This window comes from Camelus ferus, chromosome 5 (assembly GCF_009834535.1).
Source record: "Camelus ferus isolate YT-003-E chromosome 5, BCGSAC_Cfer_1.0, whole genome shotgun sequence".
Taxonomy (NCBI): Eukaryota; Metazoa; Chordata; class Mammalia; order Artiodactyla; family Camelidae; genus Camelus; species Camelus ferus.
Window position 1 is genome coordinate 64,070,255 of NC_045700.1, and position 20,918 is coordinate 64,091,172.

Consider the following 20,918-nt stretch of genomic DNA (forward strand, 5'->3'; position numbering starts at 1 on the left):
CTTTTCCTCTTCCATACTGTATAATTTATCTTTACTTGATTTTTCCCTCCTTTCTTTCTTGGTCTCTAGTACCAAACTGGTCAAAAGATGTATCTTACACATGTTAGAGTCAGCATGAATATGTGTTCAATGAATAAATGAGTGAAATGTGCCAAAATATGGACATTTAAAAGTAATTATTTTATTCTAATATTTAACATTTTAACTTTGATAAGTAAAATGTATTATATTTATCTTAGAAATCTTAGATTATATTACTACAAATGCCTTTTTTTTTTTTTTTTAGTTTATAGGTCCTATAAGAAAAACAAATTCCTTAGCTCCTACATTCCTATCAGGAAATTTACCTGTGAAGGAATGTAATTGTTTTAGGAAATTGAATAGTACTCACGTTAGCCATTACTAGTTATTTTAAATATATGTTTAAATATTTAATAATAGATTAATTCATAATGACATTGCTGATATACTTTAAAAAGAACTTTTGATTGAAAGACTACATTAGACATTAGACTTTTTTTTTAAAGTTAAGTTGGAAAGAAAAATAGGACTATGTTTTTTGTAGGTTTGAGATACAGTCCTTATACTGTAATATGAATAGAATCTCCCCCTTCATGTTTTGTTCCTTTGGTGAAGGAGCACAAGTTCTGGACATGCTTGTGTTACTATCATGGCTTGCTCTGTGACTCTGAGCAAAGGTTAGGGTTATTCTTAACCTTCTGAATCAGATCCCTCTTCTTTGGTCTAATTTAAAGAGTTCTGGAGATGAGTAGATGAAATAATAAATATAAAGTGCCTATACATTATAAGGCACTGATTGAACAGCCAGTAAATAGCGTCTTATAAAACAATTTACTGTTGTGGAAGACTGGAGCTTAATACCCCATGGGACTCTTGGCGATCCAGTGTAAAATACATGCCTGAGTTAACCATTTGAGAGGTGAGAAAGCTGGAGAATTTGTACATCAAATCCTATCAGTGACTGGGTGAAGGCTGTTCCTGGTTGTGTTAATTCTCTGGCAGTTCTCTTCTGCCAGTTTTCTCCTATGTTATCTTTTTGGAATTTTACAGTGTTGTGTTTTACATTTAGATCTATTATCAATTTTGAGTTAATTTTTGGGAAAAGTGTAAGGTCTGTGTCTAGATTCATTTTTTTACATGTGGATGTCTAGTTTTTCCAACACTGTATATTGAAAACACTATCCTTCCTCCACTGTATTGCCTTGATTTCTTTGTCAAAGATCAGTTGACCATATTTATGTGGGTTTATTTGGGGGCTATCTGTAAGGTTCTATTAATCTATTTGTCTATTCTTTTGCTAATACCACACCATCTTGATTACTATAGCTTTATACTAAGTCTTGCATATGGATAGTGTCAATGCTCTGACTTTGCTGTTCTTCATTGTTGTGTTGGCTATCTTGGGTGTTTTTTCTCCCAATATAAACTTTAGAATCAGTTTGTTGATATCCACAAAATAGCTTGATGGGATTTTGCTTGGAATTGCAGTGAATTTATAAGTCAAGTTGGGAAAAAGACATATTGACAATATTGCATCTTCCTATCCATAAGCATGGAATATGTCTCTATTTATTTAGTTCTTTGATATCTTTTATCATAGTTTTGTAGTTTTCCTCACCTTCCTAGATTTTGTACATATTTTGTAAGATTTATACCTAAGTATTTCATTTTGGGGGATGCTAACATAAATGGTAATGTGTTTTTAATTCAGATTTGGCTTGCTCATTGCTGCTGTATGGGAAAGCAGTTGACTTTTGTATATCAACTTTGTATCCTGCAGCCTTGCTATAATTGCTTATTAGTTATAAGCTTTAGAAATGATTCTTTTGGATTTTTCCCATGTTATCTGCAAGCAGAGTTTATTTCTTCCTTATAAACCTGTATACATTTTATTTCATTTTCTTGTCTTACTGCATTAGTACAATTTCCAATACAGTATTGAAAAAGAGAGGTGAGGGGATATCTCATCTTCTTCCTGATTTTAGTGAAAAAGTGTCTGATTTCTCACCATTAAGTATAATGTAGCTGTAGGTTTTTGGTAGATATTTCCCTTTATTCCTAGTTTAATGAGAGTTTTGATTGTGAATGGGTGTTGTACTTTGTGAAATGCTTCTTGTACATCTATTAGTATGATTACATGATTTTCTTTCTTTTTGATGGGATGATGATGTAATAATGTGATAATGATATGATGAAGTTGATGTGATGGATTACATTAGTTGACTTAGAATGCTGAGCCAGCTTTGTATATTTGAGGTAAATCCTACTTGGTTATGGTGTATAAGCCCTTTTATACATTGTTAAATTGAATTTGCTAATATTTTGTTGAGGATTTTTGCACTTATCTTCATGAGATTGTAGTTTTCTTTTAATGTCTTTGGTTTTAGTATTAGGGTAATGCTGGCCTCATAGTAGGAAGTAGTCACTCTGCTACTATCTTCTGAAAGAGATTGTAGAGAACTGATAAAATTTCTTCCTTAAATTTTGGTAGAATTTACCAGTGAACCCACTTGGGCCTGGTATTTTTTGTTTTTAGAGGTTATAAATTATTGATTCAATTTCTTTAATAGATACAGGCCTATTCAGATTGTTTATTTCCTCTTGTGTGAGTTTTGCCAGATAGTACCTTTCAAGGAATTGGTCCATATCCCCTAGGTTATCAAATTAATGGACTTAGAGTTGTTCATGATATTTCTTTATTATCTGCTTAGTGTCCATAGGATCTGTGATGAAGTCTCTTATTTCTCTTGTTAGTAATTTCTGTCATTTCTCTTTAATTCTAGTTATCCTGGCCAAAGGCTTAATTGATTTTATTGATCTTTTCAAAGAACCAGTTTTTCTTAGTTGATTTCATAGTTTCAGTTTCATTCATTTCTGCTCTGATTTTTATTATTTTTTTCTTCAACTTACTTTGGATTTAATTTGCTCTTTTTTTTCTAGTTTCCTAAAGTGGAAGCTTAGATGATTAATTTTTACCTATCTCTTATTGTCTAATATATTAATTTAATGCTGTATGTTCTGTTTTTCTCTTATGCTTTTCCCCATTAACACTGTTTCTGCTGCATCCCACAAATTTTGATGACTTGTATTTGCATTTTCATTTAGTTCATAATATTTTAAAATTTCTACTGAGATTTCTTCTTTGCCCCATGTGTTAATTAGAAGTATGTTGTTTAATCTCCAGGTATTTAGGGGATTTTCCAGTTAATCTTTCTGTTATTGATTTATAACTTAATTCCATTGTGGCCTGAGAGAGGACATTATATGATTTCTGATTTTTAAAACTTGTTGAATTATGTCTTATCACCTAAAATGTGGTCTCTTTGGTGAATGTTCCATGTTAGCTTGAGAAGAATGTGTAATCTGTTGTTGTTGGATGAAGTAGGCTATAGATGTCAATTATATTCAGTTGATTAATGGTACTGTTGAGTTCAGCTCTATCCTTACAGGAAATCAGCCTGTTCGATCTGTGCATTTCTGATAGAGGAAGTGTTCAGTCTCCAGCTATAATAGTGGATTCATCTATTTCTTCTCACGTTCATCTACCAGTTTTGCCTCATGTAATTTGATGCTCTTTTGTTAGACACATGCACATTAAGGACAGTTGTCTTCTTGAAGTGTTGACCCTTTTATTATTATGTAATACCTTTCTTTATCCATGGTGACTTTCCTTGCTTTGAAGTCTGCTCTGTCTGAAATTAATATAGCTACATCCACTTTCTTTTGATTAGTGTTAGCATGGTCTAACTTTCTCTATCCCTTTAGTTTTAATCTAGATGTGTCTTTATATTTAAAATGGGTTTGGTGTAGACAGCATATAGTTGGGCCTTATTTTTTGATCCACTCTGACAATTTTTGTCTTTTAATTAGTGTATTTAGACCATTGTTGTTTAAAATGATTATTGATGTAGTAGATTAATACCTACCACATTTGTCACTTTTTTATTTGTTGCCCTTGTTCTTTCTCCTTTTTTTGTCTTCCACATATTTTCTGCCTTTTGTAGTTTTAAATGAACATTTTATATAATTCTGCTTTCTTTCCTTTCTTAGCATATCAATTAAACTTATTTAAAATTTTTAGTGGTTACCCTAAAGTTTGCCATATATATTTCAACTAATCCACCTTTACTTTCTTTTTTTTTCTTTAATTGATTTTAGTTTTTACATAAAAAGTTCAGTAAAAAATGGATAAGGTGATTTTAAGAAGTAAATCAATCTTATCAACATAGCACAAGGCAGCCTGCTTTGGAATATTTACATGATAACAAATTAAACCTTGTAGGAGAACTTAAACCATCCTTACAAAGTCTCCCTGTGATCCTAGCACGTACAGGCTAAAAGCAAAATAAAAAACAAACAAAAACCAGGAAAAAACATTATTTTCAATATGCTCACGTATACTTTAAAATGTAATACAGATCACCTTTACTTTCAAATTATACTCTATCTCTTCTCAGTTACTGTAAAAACCTTACAATAACTAAAAAAACCTATTCTCTTTGTCTCTTGGATCACACCTATCATTCATTTCACTTATACATGAGCATATATAGGCATATATAAGCATACAAGGACATTTGCATGCATAATTGATTATGTTGTTATTATTATTTTAAACAGATCTATTATCTGTTGGATCCATTAAGAATAAGAAAGATAAAAGTTGTTACTTTACATTCACTTTGCTCCAGTGTTCTTTCTCTTTATGCATATCTGAATTTCTGACTTAAACAATTTTCTTTCTCCCTGAAAAACTTTTAATTTTAACATTTGGCATATAGGGGAATGACGTCAGTACAATGCGGAATTAGGCTTAAACTTTTTTTTTCCCAAACCACTTCAAACACGTTAATGTTTTGGAATGATCAAGGGCAAGCTTTTTCACAACTAAAGAGAAAGCTTTAGTAGTATAAGAAAAACGCTGAAAATTCTGTGAAAGTATCTTTCTACATTACAATTGGTTACTGGTTTATTGGTCAAAAATTGCTGTATATTCCAGTATGCTGAAAGATCTGAGAAAGTTGCAGGTTTCGTTGAAGAAGCTGTAAAGACAGTACTTCTGTGTTAAAAAGAAATTGATTGATGAAGAAGGCTATCTCTGGATGATATTTTAAATTTTTATTAAACTGGTCTCTATTAGAAATGAATGTCTTCAAGGACCTACATCAAAGGAAGAAACACAAGTTCCAGGAAATGAAGCTTTAAAAGGATGGGCTGACTTATTCTTGATGCACATGCCAGTGGAAACTTAACTATACCAATATTTTTATAAGGATTTTTATTGTTTTGTTAGGACTTTGTAGTTCTAAATTCCATAGATTTTGAGTCATCTGGCTCTAATTCTATTTTTTTCCATAATTTCAGCTCTTTTTATTTTACAGGACATGGGGTTATTCAGGAATGCATATATGCTGTTATAGTCAAAATGCCTGTACTCAATTCTCGGTTAGTGGTAGTCAACTTTTTGAGTAACAAGGCAGTCTAATCCTGTTTTATCTTATTTCTTTTCAGTGCCCATCATAGTAACTAGCAGGACCATCACTAGCCCATTTATGTGCAGTAGGAAAAGATGCCCCTTCCTCTGGGTAGATTTAGATTTGTTATTGCAGGGCTTGGAGTGCAGAACTCTTGCTGGATTTTAGTCCTGCTTGTCCTTTAAGCTGCCCTTGTGCAGTGTATAGTTTGGAAACACTACACGGTAGCCTAGCTTCCTGAACAAAAGAAGTATGCACTCATATAAACACATGCATACACACACACACACATGCACACAGACAGTGCTTGTTGAACTGCTGAGGTGCAGGACTTCAGACTGATCCTTTAGCAAGTGTGTTTTGGTTAGTTTTTAAAAAATTCATTTATTTGTTTTATGTATATGTCCCTATTTATCAATGTTTGATACTATGCAAGGCTTTTAAAAGCACAATTAAGACTATTTAACAGACCATTAACTTTCAAAATTGATAGAATACATAAGTATTCCCTGACCTCTCCATTTTTGATTTCTCCTTTCCTTTCTTTGACTTGGTGGAGGGAGTGATAGATGGTAGGAGAGAACAAGAGTAAATATGCTGATCTGATGTGTGAATCCTTTTAAACTAATATTGAAAATTTCAGTTTAGATAGTTGACACAGTGGGTTTTGCCATAATTCTAGGCAGAATTGTACAATGTATTAAGATTATGACACAAAGCCACATTCAATGGGTGGAGTAAAGTCCTCTCTTTCAGATCCAGATGTGGCTCCTTATGTTGTGGTAACCTATAAACTGATAGACAAGTTTTCTAACCCTCTTGCCTTCTTGTTTCTTATAAGTATATTAGAGTAGAGATAGCTACAATAAAACTCCCACTGGGAAAAGAGAAGAATGGGATATACATGATAGTTCCTGGATCTTACAACGATTAATAAGACTTCCTGCTTTGAAAGTGGAGTAAGGTCTTGGTAGAATCTCAATTCTGCTTTCTGAGAAAAGTTCCCTTGTTTTCCATAGTCCCTGACTTTACACTTGGGGAATTATTCCTTATCCATCATCCTTTGTGTTTGTATCTGAAATGGGTGTTGGGAAGTACACCCTTATTGGAGGCTGCGCTGGATTCTCACCCGGTTTATTGTTGGAGCAGATTTGGGCTCCCCAGGTAGAACATGCTAGGCTTTATTTTTGTTGTTGTTGTTAACAGAATTGCCTCCAAAATGTAGGTTTCCATTGTATTTGCTTCCAGTCGGCTATATGTGAAAATACCATAGCCAGAGATCTCACCTGGTCACAGTTGGTTAAGCCTACAAACTAGCTAATTTACTAGTTATTTTCCTTAGACCATCTAGCTCTCTTTCAATTTAATGATTGCTACCTTGCGTCCACCTGAAACAGTACATTTGGGTAGCAGTCAATCTGACTTCTCCTCCTAGGCTGTCTCCCATTATGTGGCTTAGAATTCTTAAGAGACATTCTTTTTCTTTTTTTTAAACATTTTTTTTTATTGAATTATAGTCATTTTACAATGTTGTGTCAAATTCCAGTGTAGAGCACAATTTTTCAGTTATACATGAACATACATAGATTCATTGTCACATTCTCTTTCTCTGTGAGCCACCACAAGATCCTGTATATATTTCCCTGTGCTACACAGTACAATCTTGTTTATCTGTTCTACATTTTGAAATCCCAGTCCCTTTCCACCCCCCATCCCCCTGGCAACCACAAGTTTGTATTCTATGTCTATGAGTCTGTTTCTGTTTTGTATTTATGTTTTTTTGTTTGTTTGTTTTTTAGATTCTGCATATGAGCGATCTCATATGGTATTTTTTTCTTTCTCTTTCTGGCTTACTTCACTTAGAATGACATTCTCCAGTAACATCCATGTTGCTGCAAATGGTGTTATGTTGTTGGTTTTTATGGCTGAATAGTATTCCATTGTATAAATATACCACATCTTTATCCAGTCATCTGTTGATGGACATTTAGGCTGTTTCCGTGTCTTGGCTATTGGTAAATAGTGCTGCTATGAACATTGGGGTGCAGGTGTCATCCTGAAGTAGGGTTCCTTCTGGATATATGCCCAGGAGTGGGATTCCTGGGTCATATGGTAAGTCTATTCCTAGTCTTTTGAGGAATCTCCATACTGTTTTCCACAGTGGCTGCACCAAACTGCATTCCCACCAGCAGTGTAGGAGGGTTCCCCTTTCTCCACAGCCTCTCCAGCATTTGTCATTTGTGGTTAAGAGACATTCTTGAAATACATTTTTTTGTTGTTGGTAGCAGTATCTAGAGAAGCAGTTGGCTTTTCTATTCCTTCAAGGCCCTGTGTTATTGGATTACCCATTTAAGTTAGAGGTAGGCTGTAATCAGAAAGAGCCTCCCTAAGAAGAGTTGTATTCTTTTTTTTTCTACTTGTGAATGAACTAATTCTTGCCTAAATTCATTTATATCAGGCTTAAAACAACAGGGAACAGCCAATGCATTACAACATTATGATTTTTTCTAGCTGCTTCTGCTAGAACTGTAGTCTTGATAGGTACTTGGTCTCTCTTTTAAATGATCATGTTTTGCTGGAATAGTCTATATAGTATAGTGTAATATAGAAAGGATCACCAACCTGTGTCTCTTTCCTGTCTGCTTTTTGCCTTACCTCTAAGTTAGTACCACATGTTTTGGGTTTGTCTTACGGTCCACTCTATTGGTTATAAGAAGTTTCTGTGTATAACATTTAGCATAAAGACTAAGTTGTAACGAAGAGCCTTAAAACTATAGTGACTCAAACATAATTTAACTTTTTTCTTACAGAACAGTTGAAAGGTAGATACATGTGTGACACAGGGTGGATAAAGAGCTCTGCTTCCGTGAAATAGTCGAGGAACACCCAAAACAGGAATCCATAAATCACTTTCAGGGTTTGTTTGTTTTTTTTTTTTAAAGATTCTGGCCTTAAACTGCAACTCTAGTTTTGTTTTGTTTTGTTTTAAAGGCAATGAAATTCTGAGCATGAAATATTGGAAACAAAGTAGAAGTGTTTTAGAGCGAGCACATACACACATGTGTAAAAGTTCTTTGAGTTCTAGTCTTAATGGAGTGCGGTTACTGGTACTACACTTTCTCCTTGGCTGTAAATAACTAGAAAACTGGAGAAAATACATGGAACAGTCATTTACAGAAAATGGATATGAGGCAGCAGAGGTCAGAGATTCAGTGATTCCTGAGAAAAGAGAAACAGATGTGGTGAACCCTTTGTTTGTCCTGGTTTTCTGCCTGAGTTCTTTCAGATATCAAGGAGAGGAAAGTCAAGTGGTCTTGCTTGAATGAGATAAAGATTAGAGTTGGGGAGGCTGAGTTAGCTGGAATCAGAAGATTAGAATGCTAGAGAGGAAGGACCTATGTATGCAAAGAAAGACCATGTGAAATCTTCATGTGGTCCTCTTGAGATTTTTGTTAAATACTCCACTATTCACTACAGGAGAAACTCCATAAGGACACACAAAAAAACTGTTAGGAGATTGTAATCTGAACAATTTCCAGTGCTCATACAAGGTTGAGAGATGTTTGAGTTCTAAATAAGCAGAGTGGAGAGACTTTGTTGAACATCTACAGCATTCAATACAGACCCCCAAATGGTCACACTTCAAGAGTAAGGCTGAGTTTGCCCTTTTTTCTAATGGCTACTCTATACCTGCTCTAACAAGTCTTAAAGCTGAAAAGAATGAAGTTGAACAATAATTTAATAACCCGTTGAAACAAAATTCATTAGTCTGTAAAGAAAGACCAAAAAATCGAGAAATTTAACATTGTATTCATAGTGTCCATAGTAAATGTGTGTGTATTTATATACATATATATATGTATACACATGTATATATAACCAACTATTAGACATGCAAAAGAGGAGGAGAAAAATGCTCAATAGAGACAGACACAGAAATGACAGATACGATGAGATTAGTTGGCAGGGACTTTAAAATATCTAAAATATGGTAAGCATGCTCAAAGACTTAAAAGGAAAACACAAACTTCTGAGAGAAATTGAAGATACAATAAAGAACCACTTAGCTTTCAGGGGGAAAAATACAATATCTGAATTGAAAACTATTGTTTCAGTTTAACAAGAAGCTAAACATTAAGAAGAAGTGGTTAATAAAATTTAACATATAGCAACAAATTATCCAAATTGAAGCTCATAGAGTAAAAAGACCAAAAAGAAAATGAACTGAATGTTAGTGACCTGGACGCAAAAGTTCTAACGTATATGTAATTGGAATTCTAGATTTAAGGTGTGGGAGAGGCAAAAATATTAAGAAAGATAATGGCCAGAATTTTTCTAAATTTGCTGAAAATCATAAAGCCATAGATCTAAGAATCTCAATAGATCTCAAGCAGGATTAAAAACAAAACCATACCAACATGTATTATAGTCAAATCACCAAGTTCTAGTGATACAGAGAAAATCTGAAAAGCAGTAAGAGAAGGAAAAAAAGCCATTTTATATAGGGAAGCAAAGAAAAAAAACTCACTGCTGACTTCTCATCAGAAGGTAAGCAAGCCAAAAAAACAAAAACAAACAAACAAACAAAACCCCAATAAGATGATATATTTAAAGTGCTGAAAGGAAAGAAAAAATCATTTTTTTGAAATTTAATTATTTCATAAATAAAGGTAAAACAATCCTTCCAAATAAGCAGAAAATTTCCTATCAGTATACCTACACTATGAGAAATCTTAAAATGATCTTTAGGCTGAAAGAAAATGATACTGAGTGAAAACTTAGTTCTATACAAAGGAAAGAAGACATGGTAAGAAATGCAAATATGTAGGTCTGAATGTGGAAATTAAATTATACATTCCCAAATAAAGCATGGATCAAAGAAGAAATCATGAGAGTATAAAGTGTTTCAAATGTAATGATAATGAAAATGCAGCATGTCTAGTTTTGTGGGATGCCACTACTAGATTAGTAAAGCTGTGCTTAGATGAAAATTTGTGGTTATAAATGCTTATATTAGAAAAGAAGAAAGGTATACAGATTATAGTCTAAGCCTTCTGTTTAAGAAGCTGCAAAAACATGAGCAACTTAAACCCAAAGCAAGAAGGAAAAAATGATAGCATGAAATCAATGAAATATAAAACACAAAAGCAATAGAGAAAAATCAGTGAAACCAAAAGCTGGTTCTTTGAAAAGATTAATTGATAAACTAGCTCGATTGATTAGGAAAAAACTACCAATAGCAAGAAAGAAATAAAAGCATCACTGTAGATGTTTCAGGCATTAGTAGAATAATCAGGGAACAGTAGGGCATTTTCATGCCATTAGGGTCAACAACTTAGATGAAATGGACTAAGTACTTGAAAGACACAAATTACTAAAACTGACAGAAGAAGAAATAGATAACTTGAAAAACCTTATGTTAATAAGATAAATCAAATTAATAATTAAGAACCTTCCCTATAGGAATCTCCAGGCCCAGATTAATTTTATTGAAACTTAAGGAGTAAACAACTCCTTCAAAAAATAGAACACTTCTTGACTGATTTTATGAAGCTGGCATTAGCTTGATTTTAAAACCAGACAAAGACATTATAGGAAAATAGCACATCAATAACTCCTTTGACTGTAGGTGCAGAATATCTCTAATGAAAAAGCAAATAGAATCTAGCAAAATATTTTTTAAATGCATCGTGACCAAAAGGGTGTGTAACAGGAAGCAAGGTTGATTTAACATTTAAAACCAATCATAGAAAAAAAAAAGGAAAAACAACATATAATTTCCATAGATACCAAAAAATATTGATAGAATTCAAACCTCATGATAAAAACTCACTACAAACCCAGAGTCGACAGAAACTTCTTCAGTCTGATAAAGGACATTTACAGATAGTATACAGCAAACATTACATTTAATTATGAAAGACTGAATGCTTTCTCTGTAAGATTAGGAAGAAGATAAGGATATCCACTCACACAACTTATAATTAACATTATATTGGAATTCCTAGCCAGTGCAGTAAGATAAGAAAAATAATAAAAGGCATCCAGATTAAAAAGTAAATAAAACTATATCTGCCATTGACATGATAATATACACAGAAAATCCTAAAGACTCTAGGAAGAAGGTACTGAAACTCGTAAGTGAATTTAACAGGGTCAAAGGATGTAAGGTTACCATACAAAAATCAATTGTATTTTATATACTGGCATCCAAATAATTTATGAATGCTATATACTATCATCCATAAACATGAAATGGAGGTAAATTTTTTAAATACACAAAACATAGCTGAGAGAAATTAATAGTATGCAAATACAGAGAAATAATAACATATTGATTGGAAGATTCAGTGTTAAGATGTTAATTCTCCACCAATAAATCTATAGATGCAATGTAATCCTTATCAAAATGCTGTTAGTTTTTCTTTAATTTTAAAGAAATTGACAAGCTGATTTGTATTGGTTAAAACAATACTGAGAAAGACCAAAGCTGGAAAATTTACACTGCTGGATTTTAAGAATTACTTTAAACTACGATAATAGTGTGGTATTGGGTGGGTCAAGGTGTTGACATAGGTAGGTAGATAGATGATAGATATCAAGGGGTCTGTGTGTGTATGTAAGTGTATATACAACATATAGTATTCAATAGATAGTCTTTTATCTATTCAATTTTTTTTTCTATTAAAGGATTATAGAAGATTTTTGACAAATGGTTCAGGAACTAGGTATCCTATAGAAAATAATGAATCTGGACTCTTACCTCATACAATACACAGCTTAATTTGAATTGGATTATGAATTTAAAAGCTAAAACTCTAGTTTTTTTTTTTATAATTTAGAAACATGAATAAATCTTTATGACTTAGTATTAAACAAAGATTTCTTGGGACATAAAAACTATCCATAAAAGGAAAGTTTGATAAATTGGGCTTCATCAAAATTAGATGAATTAGAAAAACTTAGAATCTTTTGCTGCTCAAAAACACCATTAGGAAAATGAAAGGCAAGCTACAGATTGGAAGCTATAAATATTTCTGATACATGTGGTCTGACATAGGTCTTGTACCAATCAATAAGAAGATAACCTGATTAAATATGAGCAAAAGATTTGAAAAGACATTTCATTAAAGGAAGTCATAATCCCTTGGGAAGCATAGGAAGCGTACGAAAATACCCTCCATGTCAGGCCCGTGGACCAAATCTGGCCTGTTGGCTGATTTTATATAGAAAGTTTAATTGGAACATGGTTACACCCATTCATTTATGGCTGCTCTCATGCTATAACAGCAGAGTTGAATAGTTTATAAAGAGGCCATGTGATCCACAAAGCAAATATTTTCTGTCTACCTCTTTACAGGAAAAGTTTGCCATCCTCTGGTCTAAAGGAATCAAATTTTAAGGAAGGGTAAGCTCTCTAGGTGAGCAAACACCGATGGAGAAGTTTCGCCTAATTTAATGTTATTTTCCCTGGAACAGACATTACTTTTCTTGGGATTGTCACTTTTCATAATTAGATGTTCTTTTTTGATTTTTTATCATAGTTAACTCATTGTTATTAGTAAGCTAACAAGGTCTTTATATTAAAAGCAAAGTTAATTTATACAAGTTTTTCTCTAAGTCTTGGTAACTTAAGATGTAACATTAGAAAGTTCTGTCTTATTCTGAGGAACAAACTGCACTTCAAGGTCAAAACAGTGATGTAAGTTCATGATGTTGACCATAAGTTAGTACCAATAAAAATTGTACTCAAAACCACTTGGTTTAAACAGCTTGTACTTCCTTCCTTCCACAAGGTAAGTGCTGACTGCAAACAAGCAAGGATGGGGATTGAAGGCACACACTGCCTCTCTGGAGACTGACTAGTGTCATTGCCCAGGTGGTCTCCACTCACAGATGCCTTTGCCCTGACCTTCACTGGAAGTAGGAGCCCCCTGCTTCCAGTGAAGATCGGGGCATGCAGTACTCTGTGATCAGTTCAGCGCACTCCGGAGGGAGTGCAGGGAGTCAGTGTTCTTAGTGGCCTGGCATGCCAGGCTTACATGCTAACTTGGGAGTCTAGACAACTCTATGCCTCATATTCTTACTGGTTTGTTGTTGCATCAGCTGTGTTCTGATTGGTTACACTGTAAGTTATATAAGCCATTACATCATTGGTTATGTAAATTGTTTACATAAAACATGTTTTGACTTTGGGGTACAACAGGTGTTAATCTCCTTTGAATGAGACAGCCATATACTTATCTGTAACATGTTTACCACCATAAAATATTTTTCAGAAAGACATATTTTCAAACAAGGGAGCATTTTTGGTGGAGAAGATGGGTTACCACTTCCAAGCATAGCAAACAGATTTTATTCACTCCTGTTAAAATGTAGGCTAAAGTATCCATTACAGAAAATTCATTTCACATACCACAAAGCCCCAGCATTATTTAGTTTACTTACATTTAATTTGATATTACTATTTTTCTATGGTAGTATAATTTAATGTCAGATATGAACATAAAACTTGTTTTTGTAAACTTAGTTTCAGTATCACAGTATTTTTACAAGAAGTACAGTAACATGAACTCCATAAATTTTTCTTTTTCTCTATTATATTCGACCACAAGCTAATCATCAGTTTGATAACCAAGGAAAATTACATGTTATAGGAAAATTTTCCAGCTGGATCAAAATTTAATGAAAGAATGTTTAAGATCATCTTTGATTTCTCCATGTTTACTCCCACACCATACTTCTGCAAGTCCTGTCAATTTTAAAATCAACCTTGAATACATCCTTTTATTTTTATTTCTTCTTTATCTCCTGCCCCATTTCTAGTCCAGGCCATTTTCATCTTTTATTGAGTATTTTAGTCAGAATAGGCCCTAGAGTAACAATCACCTAATCTCAGTAGTTTAACCCGGCAGAGGTTTGCTGCGGCTTACATAAAGTGCGGTGTGGTTTGAGCTGTGATCGTCTTCCATCTTGTAGCTATACTGTCTGCACTAGTGGCTTTGAAGGTGGTCAGGTGGACTGGAAATGACCGTGTCACTTTAGCCCACAGCCTGCTGTTCAGAACTAGTCACATGACTCCAACCTAAGTGCAGTGAGGGCTGGGAAATGTAGGACAGCACATGAAATATATTTAGAGATCACTATTATCTGTACCACACCCGGATGGTTATAGTTGCATCCTGATTGGTTTCCTTATTTACTCTTATGTCCCAGTACAATGCTACAATGCTTTCTCCACCTAGCAGTCAGACTGCTCAAAAAGTGTTTTTGTTACTGTCTCACCAATAACTTCCTTTTTGCATAAAATCCAATACTTTACCCTCACCTGTGCAACTACTGATGTGGCCCTTGCCCTCTTCACTAATTCTGTGATTGGCAGTTAATGTTATTCATATTATCTCTGAATAGTATATTTTGAATAGACATTTTTTTAAACATTTTTTGAGTTATAGTCATTTTACAATGTTGTGTCAAATTCCAGTGTAGAGCACAATTTTTCAGTTATACATGAAGATACATATATTCATTGTCACATTTTTTTCACTGTGAGCTACCACAAGGTCTTATATATATTTCCCTGTGCTATACAGTATCATCTTGTTTATCTACTTTGAATAGGCATTTTAAATTTTGTCCATAGTTTAAAAAGTGTTTTTTAAACATGTCACATTTACAAAATCACAATATCTATAAACTGATTAATAATACCAAGAAAAGTCCTAATTTCTGTGATGATCTCTGCAGTCACATTGCATGCAATTAGAATCTTTTTAAAAAGCAGCTTTTTGGAAACACTGATATAATGTAAAATCCTGTTATAATGAATACATTCTATATAGTAAGCTACAATAATTCTGTTTCTCTGACAACAAATGACCTCTTAGAACAAACTTTTTGGCTAAAGTTTATGTGAAAGTTACTTCATTATGGTTAAATGCATAAAACTTAATAGTTTATCTTTGAGAGCAATTTTAGGTATACAGCAAAATTGAGTGGAAAATACAGAGTTCCCATATACCCCCTGACTCCACACAGATATGATTTACCCCACTACCAATATATTGAACAAAGGTAGTGTATTTGTAACAATTTATGAACCTACATTGAAACATCATTATCACTCAAAGGCTATAGTTTCCATTAGGGTACACTTCTGATGTCCCCACATTCAATGGGGACAGTAAATGTGGTTTTTAGACAGGTTTTTCATGAAGTTTGTGTTTTGCCTTTAAGTAGTTACTACCCTTCAATTTCTTCAGTCATACCTTCTTCAGTTTCTTCCTTGGCAATCTGAAGCTCCTAATTATCTCTCTCACACACACACACACACACTCTCCCTCCCTCTCTCTCTTTCTCTTACTCCCAAGTGATTGTTTTCCAGTTGGTCTGGTTGGAACATTTTCATAACGTAATTAATTTGTAATCTCACAAACTATGGTTTAGAGCAGTGCCCTTGCCAAAAGATAGAGAAGCTAAGATTCTACTCTTATTTTCAAAGAATCATGAACGGCTTAATATAAATTCTTTGTCATCTCTAAGCTGTAAATTCTGGGAATCAGTTTTTTAACAAGCTGTTTATCTTAATAAACATCTCACATGTATAGTTGATATGCTTATTTGAAATGTAGCAAAGTGTTCATTTTGATAATTTTTGACATTTAAAAAACTTGATTGTAAGTATTTAATTAGCTAATAGTGATTTTTGTTTTAGCAAATGAAAATTACATATAGTAAAATTGAGTACTCTATGGTTTGTTACGTGAATTTAGATCTAGCACAGCTCAAATGGCTTGTCCGACACTTGATATCTACTTACATATGAAAGCCTCATGTAACAGTTTTTGCATGGTGTTAGTCTTGTCATTCTTTCTTTTCCTTTGTCGGCCCACTCCTATTTCAGAGCTTGAGCATTAATAAAATATTAAATATCAAGGAGATTATCCTACTACAGGATACACAGTATTGAATAAAAACAGGTGTTTGTGGGATAGAAAGATAAGGAAATCAAATTTTTGATGAGAAGTTGATATGCCATTCTTTTTCATGTAATTAGATGCTTTGTAAAGGAATCTGAGATTGCATGACAGAAGTCAAGGAAGTTATTACACAATCTCTGTGAAAACTTGATTGCCTTTGTGCTTTGACTAACAGTGTTTGTCTTGTTCACAGTAACTGTAGTACTGAATGGAAGTGGCTTGTAGACAGAGCAAGAGTTGGCAGCCGATGGACATGGCTTCAAGCCCAGATTTCAGAGCTAGAATACAAAATCCAACAACTAACGGATGTTCACAGGCAGATTCGTGCCTCCAAGGTATTGTCTGTGTCCTCTGTTTAAAAAAAAATTATTAGTTTCAGTTTGTCCTCATCTCTTAACACAAAATAATTGTTGTAAGTCTTTATAAAAGTGTAGTTAATGTTAAGCTTTTTGATATACTCTGTAAGTTGACACTATCTTTGTAATACCTTTGTATTTACCACTATCATTTTATCATATTGAACAATTCAGAACTTCTTTATTGGATTCCAGTTAATAGAAATGATATACATATAAAGCTCTACTTTGTTGGCATTTATTTGAGCATATGAGAGAAATTCTGAGTGTATCTTATTGGAATCTCTTTAGAGTTTTTTTGGTTGTTTTAAGGAAAACTATAAACACAAAAAGTTCTAGAGAGCATTGTAATGAATACCTATATACCCACCCCCAAATTGGTTAAATATTAAATTTTACTAGTTTGGGTTTAGTTTTCAGACTAATAAAGCATTGTCTGTACTACTGGAGTACTTGTATGGTCCTTCCTGATCCCATACCCTTTCCCCATGCCACTGTAACCACTATTGTGATTCCAACGTTTTTTGATAGCTGTTACTTTTATGTATATTCTATACTATTGGCACATAAATGTTTATCTGTATCTATAAAAAAATTTATTTTTCCCTGCTTTTAAAGTCCAACCGAGTGATATTTACACTACAGACTCTTGCAACTTGCTTGTTTTTGCTCAGCATAATTTTTATATATTTTTATACTTCCTGTATGATGTTTAAATGTATGAATGGAATGGAATTGTGTGAATACAACGGATGTTTATCTGCTCTGTTTTCTGTTGGTAGGCATGTATGTCGTTTCAGTTTTTATACCAGTAAAAACAATACTGCAATACTGCAGTGACTGTCTTGTGTGTGTTTTTGATGGGCCTGTGGAGAGGTTTTCTTGGGGATAAACCTCAAAGTGGAAGTGCTGGAAGTTAGGCATGACTAACTTCAGCTTTCCTATACTCAGTGATGAGATTGGCTAATCAGTATTTTCACTGGCAGTGCACGAGAGCTCCTGGTTTCCCATGCCAACACTTTATATTTTTTGGTCTCTTAATTACGGTATAATGGGAGTGAAATATTTTATTACTGTTTTAATTTAATTGCTCATGAATATAGGGAAATTGATTCTTAGTGTAATTAACTATCAAATTTTGTCTAAGAATTAACTTATCTTTTTTCATTTTTTTGGTATATCTATTTTTGAACAGAGATTTTAATTTCAACATAATTGTATGCTGTTTCTCTTTATGGATTGTATCTTTCTGTGTCTTCAAAAAGATCCTACCCCTGCTATTTATTTCTGTGTTTGTTGTGAGGTAATAATCTAACTTTCTATTTGGATGTGGATGGTCATTCCAGCACCTTTTTATAAATTACAGTAATTTATCTTTACTTTCTAGTTGAAATTATCACTTTTGTCATATATTGAGTTTTCATATGTGTATAAATTTGTTACTGGACTTACAAATCTATACATCTATCTTGATTATATAGTTTTATAAGTTTGCTTTTAATGCAAAAGTACCCTCACATTATTTTTCTTAAATTTTCAAAAATTTTGTGTCTGTGTTACTAGTTTTTTTATTCCAGAAAATTTGGGGGCTTATTGATCTTTCTCTTTTCTAACACATTATTTTTGGCTCTTTCAATTTTTTGTTTCATTTTTATTGGGTTTGCTATTTTACTGTTGTTTTAGCTTCTTGAATTTATCTGTTGATGGACATTTAGGTTGCTTCCATATCTTGGCTATTAAATAATCTGCTAAGAACATTGGGTTGCATGTATCTTTTTAAATTAGTGTTTTCATTTTCTTCGGATATATACCCAAGAGTGGAATTGTTCGGTCATATGGTAGTTCTATTTTTAGTTTTTTGGGAAATTTCTATACTTTTTCTACAGTGGCTACAGCAATTTACATTCCCACCAGCAGTGTACTATGGTTCCCTTTTTCTCCACATCCTTGCCTACATTTGTTATTTGTGTTCTTTTTGATGATAGTCATTCTGACAGGTGTGAGGTGATATGTGGTTTTAATTTACATTTCTCTGATGATTAACAATGTTGAGAATCTGTTCGTGTGCCTGTTGGCCATCTGTATGTCTTCTTTGGAAAAATGTCTGTTTAGGTCTTCTGCTATTTTTTGATTGGGTTATTTGGTTTTTTTGCTGTTGAGTTGTATGAGCTGTTTATAAATTTTGGATCTTAACCCTTTAGTGGTCCTATCATTTGCAAATATTATCTTCCATTGAATAGGTTGTCTTTTCATTTTGTCAGTGATTTCCTTTGCCTTGCAAAAGCTTTTTTTAAGTTTAATTAGATCCCATTTGTTTATTTTTGCTTTTATTTCCTTTGCTTTTGGAGACAGATCCAAAAAAAATATTGCTATGATTTATGTCAAAGAGTGTTCTGCCTATGTTTTCTTTTAGGAATTTTATGGTTTCTGTTCTTACATTTAGGTCTTTAATCCATTTTGAGTTTACTTTTGTGTATGGTGTTAGAGAATGTTCTAATTTCATTCTTTTACATGTAGCTGTCCGGTTTTCCCAGCACCACTTATTGAAGAGATTGTCTTTTCTCCATTGTATATTCTTGCCTCCTTTGGTGTAGATTAATTGACCATAACTGCATGTATTTATTTGGAGGATCTCTATTGTGTTCCATTGATCTAAGTGTCGGTTTTTGTGTCAGTGCTGTATTGTTTTACTGTAGCTTTGTAGTATAGTCTGAAGTCAGGGAGTGTGATTTCTCTAGCTCTATTCTTTCTCAAGGTTGTTTTGGCCATTTGGGGTCTTTTGTGTTTCCATACAAATTTTTAAATCAGTTTTTCTGGCTCTGTGAAAAATGCCCTTGATATTTTGCATTGAGTCTTAGATGGCTTTGGGTAGTTTGGTCGTTTTAACAATATTAACGCTTCTAATCCATGAACACGGTATATCTTTCCATCTATTTGTGTTGTCTTCAATTTCTTTCATTAGTGTCTTATACTTTTCAAAGTACATGTCTTTTATGTCCTTAGGTTTATTCCTAGGTATTTTATTCTTTTTGAAGTCGTTGTAAATAGGATTGTTTTCTTAATTTCTCTTTTTGATAGTTTGTTGTTAGTGCAGAGAAATGCAACAGATTTCTATACATTTATTTTGTAACCCACAACTTTATGGAATTCATGATGAACTGTAGTAGTTTTTTGGTGGCATTTTTAGGATTTTCTAAGTATAATATCATGTCTTCTGCAAACAATCACAGTTTTACTTTTTTCTTTTTCATTTGGATTCCTTTTTTTCCCCTTGATTGCTTGCTGTGACTAAGACTTACAATATCATGTTGAATAAAAGTGAGATTGAGTGTCCTTGTCTTGTTCCTGATCTTAGAGGAAATGCTTTCAGCTTTTCACCATTGAGTGTGATGGGCTTGTTATATATGGCCTTTATTATGTTGAAGTAAATACCCTCTTTGCCCACTTTCTGGAGAGTATTTATCATAAATAGATTTTTTAAAACATTTTTTTGAATCATAAACAGATATTGAATTTTGTCAAAAGCTTTTTCTGCATCTGTTGAGATGACATTTGGTTTTTATTCTTCAGTTTGTTAATGTGGTTTATCCCATTGTTTGATTTGCAGATATTGAAAAATCCTTGTATCCCTGAGAAAAATCCCATGTGGTCATGCAGTATGAGCCTTTAAATGTACTGTTGGAGTCAGTTTGCTAATATTTTGTTGAGATTTTTGGGTCTATTTTAATCAGTGATACTGGCCTGTAATTTTCTTTTTTGGGTGATACCTTTGTCTGGTTTTGGTATCAGAGTGATGCTGGCCTTGTAGAATGAGTTCGGAAGCATTTCTTCCTCTGCAATTTTTTGAAATAGTTTGAGAAGTGTAGCTGTTAACTCTTCTCTAAGTGTTTGATAGAATTCACATGTGAAGCCATCTGATCCTGGACTTTTGTTTGTTGGGATTTTTTAAAAAATGATTGATTCAGTCTCATTACTAGTAATTGGTCTGTTCATATTTTCTGTTTCTTTCTGACTCAGTCTTGGGAGATTGTCCATTTCTGGGAATTTGTCGATTTCTTCTAGGTTGTCCATTTTATTGACACATAGTT

General features: G+C 33.3%; 1 protein-coding gene across 5 annotated transcripts in view; it reads left to right on the forward strand.

Annotated features, from left to right (window-relative positions):
• The window catches only part of KANSL1L (KAT8 regulatory NSL complex subunit 1 like), a 112,915-nt gene that overhangs the window by 19,434 nt on the left and 72,563 nt on the right, over positions 1-20,918 (forward strand). For all 5 annotated transcript variants that reach the window (XM_032479966.1, XM_032479965.1, XM_032479963.1 and 2 more), the window contains one exon: positions 16,668-16,809. In XM_032479966.1, the coding sequence (XP_032335857.1) occupies positions 16,668-16,809 (142 nt within the window). The remainder of the gene's footprint in view (positions 1-16,667; positions 16,810-20,918) is intronic.